This window comes from Colobus angolensis, unplaced genomic scaffold (genome assembly GCF_000951035.1).
Source record: "Colobus angolensis palliatus isolate OR3802 unplaced genomic scaffold, Cang.pa_1.0 Scaffold27, whole genome shotgun sequence".
Taxonomy (NCBI): Eukaryota; Metazoa; Chordata; class Mammalia; order Primates; family Cercopithecidae; genus Colobus; species Colobus angolensis.
The window spans coordinates 15,775,707-15,782,825 of record NW_012115932.1 but is presented as its reverse complement, the minus strand read 5'-3'; the positions used below and the strand labels follow the sequence as shown (position 1 = coordinate 15,782,825).

The following is a 7,119-nucleotide window of genomic DNA, read 5'->3' as shown; positions in this document are numbered from 1 at the left end:
GTGTAGGCAAATGTAGCTGACACAGATTGTTGGGTCAAAGAGAAAATGCATTTGTAAATTTGATGGCTATCACCAAATAGAGATTTTAGGAACGGATACTTCCACCAGCAGAGTCAGAGGGTTGAATGCTGCATAGTATCCACACACTTAGCCAGAGCTAGTATCCTCTTACCACACTCCAGGGAGGAAGGAAAAAACATGTGAGAAAGGAAGAGCTATTTATCCGACACCCACCCGCTATGTGGCAGACACACTCTGTATACACACCCGAGATACACTGTCTTCCTGTAAGGCAAAGTGTGTTTCCCTGATTTTTATATGTGAGGAAACTGAGTCTCAGGTTAAGGAAACTTACACAATGTCTCAAGAAAGTAGAAGAGTCCTGAACCCATGGCTGGCTCTGAAGCCCGTGTTTGTTCCAGGGGTCCATGTCATGGTGCCAGGGAGAATATCTCAGCCGGGCTCTGGTGTTCCACCAAGGCTGTTTCTGTCAGCATTCATGAATGTGAACAGCGGACTTCATTTCCCAACTACTTTATTTTCTTGCCTGCCTGGAACTTCAAGAATCAGAGCTCTGCCCTGCTTAGAGAAATCCCTGGCAACCCCTCCCCACCTTTGTGCTCCCCCCAGGCCCCAGGCCCACCCCTCACATGTGACTTTTATGTGTGGAGCAGTGCTCCTCCAGGTGCGGCTCTCCCAGAAGAGCATCCAGCCACAGTTCCAGGTCCCGCACTAGCTGCTCCAGCTCTCGCACCTCTTCCTCTAGCTTCTCCAAGAAGACATGCAAGTTCTCCTTCAGCCAGTTCCTGATGGTCTTTATCGGTTCTTCCGAGGGCTCATCAGTCTGATATTCAAGCCCCTGGAAGGCAGACATGGAAGTGACTTTCTCAGATAGGACCCTCCTCCCCGCCCCCACTGGTTTCAAAAAGATCCCTGGGCCTTTGCACGTGCTATTCATCGTGCTCATAGTACCCACCTTCTACACTTGGCCAGCTCCTACTTATCTTTCATGACCCATGTTGCCAATGACACCTCCTCTGGAAAGCCTTCCCAGATTGCCTCACCTCAGTACCTTGCTGGATATGTTACCTGGGAAACTACAAGATTCTGGTAGTAGTTACATTCTCTGATCCTTTCTGACACCTCCCAACTGCTTCCTGAAACAGGCACAAACATCACCTCTTAAGAGCAAATGAGCACTAATTGAAATAAACATGGTTAGTCATCCCAGTGTGATGAAGGTCAGTAGGAGAAGGCAGGTTATGGAGGTCTCCTTAACAAGCAACCATGTGGATCTGGTTCCTTCTTTCTCAGATTCCAGAATGCTCACCCAATATCCCTGTGCTCAAGTACAGGACCAAGATCAGCAATGCCAACAGCGTCTAGGGTGCAAGAAGAGGAGGAGGAGGAAGAACATGAGGATGAATTCTCTTCAGGTCCCCCTGCTTCCATCACAAAGGGCCAGGCATGGGCATGCTTATACAACAATTTTTTGAGCTTAACTTTTGTTCTAGTTATCTAAGTCACACTTGCTTACTACAAAACTCCCAAACTTTGAAGAAATAGATAACATGGCAACTCACTGATGTTGAATTTGCGTTTTCTCTCATTTAAACATTTTTTTGTTTTAATCGATCTTGAAATTAAGATCAAACTTCTTTGTGATATAATTTACATATAATAAAACACACACATTTAAAATGTATAGTCTGATGAGTCTGATGAGTTTTGATAAATGTCTATACCTGTAGACCATCACCCCAATCAAGATATAGAACGTTTCCATCATCTTCGCAAGTTTCCTTTTGCAGTCAATTCCATTCTCACTCCTGCCCTGCCTGGAGAGAACCATTCATCTGTTTTCTGTCACTATGAGTACTTTGGCCTGTTCCATAACCCCTGTATAAGTGGAATTACACAGTGTGCGTGCTTTTGCATTTAGTTTCTTTTGCTTAAGATACCGTTTTTGAAATGCCTCCATTTTTTGTGCTCAATTGTATTGATGAGTATATTGTGTATTTGATTGATGGGTATTTATTTTATATGAACATAGAATATTGCACAATTAGTCTCTTTACCTGTTGATGGACCTTCGGGTTGTTTCCAGTTTGGGGCTATTACGAATGAAAGTGCTGTGAACACTCATATACGAATCCTTGTATGAACATATGTTCACATTTCTCTTGGGTTAATATTCAAAAATGCAAATGCTGGGTTATATGGTAAATGTATGTTTAATTTTATAAGAAACCCCCACTGACTTTTCTGTACCCACTGAGCCACTATACGTGTCCCCATTTTTGTGGTAAATTGCGTTGTGCTTTAAATATTGAGCCAAGTGAGTTTCTTCAGTAAACTCTAGTTGTTCATGATGCATTAGCTAGCCTTTTTGTATATCGCGTGATTTGACAAGCTACTATTTTGTTGAGATTTCTTACATCTACATTCATAAGAGATTGGTTTAAATTTTTTTCTAGGCTGGGCATGGTGGCTCATGCCTGTAATCCTAACACTTTGGGAGGCCGAGTTGATTACTTGAGATCAGGCGTTCGCAACCAGCCTGGCCAACATGGCAAAACCCTGTCTCTACTAAAAAAGCAAAAATTAGCTGGCCTTGGTGGCAGGTGCCTGTCATTCCAGCTACTCAAGAGGCCGAGGCAGGGACATTGCTTGAGCCTGGGAGGCAGAGGTTGCAGTGAGCCAAGATTGCGCTACTGCACTCCAGTCTGGGTGACAGAGCAAGACTCTGTCTCAAAGAAAAAAATTGTTTTTTTCTGTACATTTGTAAAGTTTTGGTATCAAGGTTTTGTTACCCCCTTAAAATGAATTGGTAAGAACTCCCTTCTCCTCTATTTTATAAAATAATTTGTGTAAGATTGGTATTATTTTCATCTCAAATGATTGACAAAATTTATTGGTTGAAACTTTTGGGCCTGTAGTTATTAAGACTCTTCTTGAATCAATTTTGGAAGTTGTACTACCCAGGAAGATTTATCCATTTCACCTAAATGTATTGGCATCAAATTGTTCCGAATATTACCTTAATATTCTTTTAATGCCTGTAAGAGTCATGATAATAATCCTCTTCAATTCTTTTTAAAAATATATTTAAAGAAAAGAGGTCAAGAGAGGAAACAAGAGACCTCTTTCATTCTTGATATTGGTAATTTGTGTATTCTCTGTATGTATGTTTTTTGTTTAGTCTATTTAAAAGTTTTCCAATTTTTAATTTAATTTTACCAATTAAAAATGGTTAATTTTATTGTTTGCTTTACATTTAATTTCTGATTTTGTCTTTTTTATTTCTTTATACTATTGAGTTTAATTCTTCTTTTTCTGCTAATGTGGAAATTTTGACCATGCTTTTAAAGTTTTCTTGTTTTTCAAATATATGTGTGTGTGTGTTTGTGTGTGTGTGCATATTGACCGACATCCGATTTTCCCCAAACTTCACTAGATTGTGGCTGAATCAGATTTAGTTTGCCTTAAAAAAAGAATAAATTTCTTAGACACCCAAGTATGTGAAGTAACATTTAGACCCAGTACTAAACAAAGAAGATGAAAGATTTGTCTAACTTGTCTCTTCCCCAGATAATTTTCTTTATAATACTAGCAACTATATTATTATTAACTTAAAACAATAAACATGTTACATAGCAACAACTGGTTGAGTTTCACAGACACAGCGATAAGTGGAAGAAGTCGGACACAAAGGTGTACATGGTATGATTCCATTTACATGAAATTCAAGAACATAGAAAACTCAGCTATGACGACAGAAATCAGAATCACTGCTATGGGAGTGGGATGCCAGGTGGGCGGAGCCCCAAAAGAGCCTCCCTCCGTGCGAGAAATGTTCTACAGTTTGATCTGTGTGTACACCCAATGCAAAATCATCACACTGTACATTTAATATTAGGGTCCTTTTTCTTTTCTTAACAATATTCCTTAGGAATCTTTTCATGGAAGACACACACTCACTATCACAATTTTTTAAATTGCTGATGAGTTTTCGTGGCCTGGAAGCTCTTCTATGTGTCTCACCAGTCCTCTATCAACGTATTTAACAGGTTGATTTCTTCCCCAGTATGCTTGCTGCTGGTTTCTATACTGTGCTGCATGGAGGCAAAGGAAGGAACACGGACTAGGATTGAGTTTGAGTCCTTTTGCTTGTGTCGTCTTGGGGCTTGAGCCAAATAATTTCTCTGAGCCTCAGTTTCTTCGTCTGTAAAATGGATTTTGAAATACACTGAAAAGTCTTTCAAAAAAGAAGCAGGCCGGGCACGCCTACAGGCAGGCGGCTCACGCCTGTAATCCCAGCACTTTGGGAGGCTGAGGTGGGTGGATCACGAGGTCAGGAGTTCGAGATCAGCCTGGCCAATAGGGTGAAACCCTGGCTCTACTAAAAATACAAAAATTAACTGGGTGTGGTGGTGGGCACCTGTAGTCCCAGCTGCTCGGGAGGCTGAGGTAGTAGAATTGCTTGAACCCGGGAGGTGGAGGTTGCAGTGAGCCAAGATTGCACCATTGCACTCTAGCGTGGCGACACAGTGAGGCTCCATCTCAAAAAAAAAAGAAAAGAAAAGAAAAGAAAAGAAAAGAAACAATGGGACTCTGGTAGAATCAAGGTGGGAAATGCTGTGGTGAAAAAAGCTAAGCAGACTTCTTTGTTGAAGGACTTCTCAGAGCCTTCCTTACGTGAATGAGCAGCATCAGTCTTCAGGAGGGGATGAGGGTATGCAACCTTCCTCAAGCCACAGAATTCTGTAAAGAATGTTTCTAAACAGAGCATTCCTGGAGTCTGGTGTCTATGGAACACCTTTCAGGAAAAGCCACAGCATAATGGGTGCCCGTGAAGGCCCCTGTTATATGCTACAAGGTCCAGCATATAGGAGGCACTTGGTGCATGTATAGTAAATTAATGAGTGAACAAGTCTTTTGAAAACAGAGACAACAGAACTGATTTGTTCATTGCTCTGCTTAAAACCATTCGACAGCTTCTTCTTATCCTCAGAATAAACCCTTGCTCAGGATTCTTATAGCAGATGAACCTGATTTCAGGGGGTTCTATTTGCTGCTGGTTTCTATACTGTGCTGCATCTTTTCTCTTTTTTTTTTTTTTTTTGAGGCGGAGTCTCGCTCTGTCACCCGGACTGGAGTGCAGTGGCCGGATCTCAGCTCACTGCAAGCTCCGCCTCCCGGCGCCCGCCACCTCGCCCGGCTAGTTTTTTTGTATTTTTAGTAGAGACGGGGTTTCACCGTGTTAGCCAGGATGGTCTCGATCTCCTGACCTGGTGATCCGCCCGTCTCGGCCTCCCAAAGTGCTGGGATTACAGGCTTGAGCCACCGCGCCCGGCCAGATGTGTTTTCAAATCTTGTTATGTCCCAGCTGTGTGGCCCTTTTGCCTTTCTGGGCCTCAGTTTACCCTCTGTGAATGAGGTTGATAGCATCTAAGAGATGGGGTGTGGATGCACCAGGCTGTGTGCAGCAAGCATTAATGTTTTCCATTTTGACGAAATCCCACGTCAGTGTTGAATTTCAGCCCTGAGAATGAATCCTCCAGGAGCTCTCCAGTTCAGGAGTATTATCCCATTTCAGTTCATTCACTCATTCAGCAGCTATTAGGCACCAAGCACCATGCTAGGCACTAGAGATTCAGTGGGAAACTCAACAAAAAGCCCAGTCCTCCTGGAACATACTTTCTGCTGGCAGTGCTGAGAATTTAATAAGACAGTGTCAGTGACGGCCCTGCCAAGAAATGCCTAAGCCCCTAAGCTGTGCTCCACCAGACTGGGATCCAGGGACAGTGGGTCCAAGGTTCATTCCGGGCTTCGAGGGCCTTATAGTCTGTCTGGAGTGGCAAAAGGAGCCCAGGTGGGAGGAAAGCAGCATGTACCTGGCCTGGCCTCACCTGCTTCTTGTCATCACAGTGGCTGTTCCTTCTCCGTTCAAGCAGCTGGGCTGCCACCCGCTCTGCAGCCACCCGCCTCCTGCTGCCCACTTGCTGGGTTGCCATGGCCTCAGATCTGGCTGCCTGGGTGGACCAAGTTCCCCTCACTCAACAGGCAGAAGGGCACCCTTCCCCTCCCCCACCTGTGGTCACCAGGCATCCCGCAAACATTGAGTTCTGATGTCACAGAAGGTGGGGACAGCAAGGTTCCCACCTTCCCACCACCCTGAGTTTTAGTCCCTTCCCTCACTTTTATTTTTCATATGAGTGTAGAAAACAAAGATCAGGAAGAAATGCATCAAAATATTATGTTTCAGAATGATGATTTTTCTGATTATTTTCTTCTATATTTGCAAGTTTTTAATAAAAATACTAATTCTAAAATATAAAAACAATAGATTGGGTGCAGTGGCTCACACATGTAATCCCTAGCACTTTGGGAGGCTGAGGCTGGAGGATTGCTTGAGTCCAGAAGTTCGAGACCAGCCTGGGCAACATGGCGAGACCGTGTCTCTATTTTTTAAAAATTACAAAAAATAAATAAATAAATAGATAAAAGCTATTTTTAATTGAAAAATGCATGGAGATAATTGTAGATTCACATGCAGTTGTAAGAAACAATACAGAGAGATCCTGTGAACCCTCTACAAAGTTTCCTCCCAATGGTACAGTAATATCCTGCCTCACTGCAGTAGATCACAGCCTGGATGTGGACATTGACACACTCTACCAATTCCACGCAGACTTCCCCAGTGTTACTTGTTCTCATTTGTGTGTGTGTGTGTGTGTTTAATTCTAAACAATTTTGTGTAGGTTTGTGCACTTAGGACTGCAGTCAAGACACAGAAGAATTTCAAAATACAAGGGGCTCTGTGCTGCTTCGTGATGGCTGCTGCCTCCCGACCCCACCCACGCTGCCCCTAACTGCTGGAAACCACTCATCTGCTCTCTCTTTCTAAAATTTGTTTATTCCAAATGCTACGTAAGTGGAACGAAACAGTAGTTAACCTTTGTGGATTGACTTTAAAAAAAACAGTATAACTCCTGGAAATTCACCCAATTTGTTGCATGTATCAGTATTTATTCCTTTTGACTGCTGAGTAGTATTTGGTGATATGCGTATGCCATACTGAAGGACATGTTCCAAACATGTTCAAAAGCTGGCTGC

At 42.9% G+C, this 7,119-nt stretch overlaps 1 protein-coding gene across 1 annotated transcript; it reads right to left on the bottom strand.

Moving 5' to 3' along the window:
* Positions 1–566: 566 nt before the first annotated feature.
* On the bottom strand, positions 567–6,017 carry SMIM23 (small integral membrane protein 23). The gene is made up of 4 exons (XM_011947785.1): positions 5,913–6,017; positions 1,331–1,382; positions 1,090–1,157; positions 567–859 (listed from the first exon to the last, which is right to left on the bottom strand). The coding sequence occupies exons 1-4, from the start codon at positions 6,015–6,017 to the stop codon at positions 647–649; spliced, it is 438 nt and encodes a 145-aa protein (XP_011803175.1). The 3' UTR covers positions 567–646.
* Positions 6,018–7,119: the final 1,102 nt, after the last annotated feature.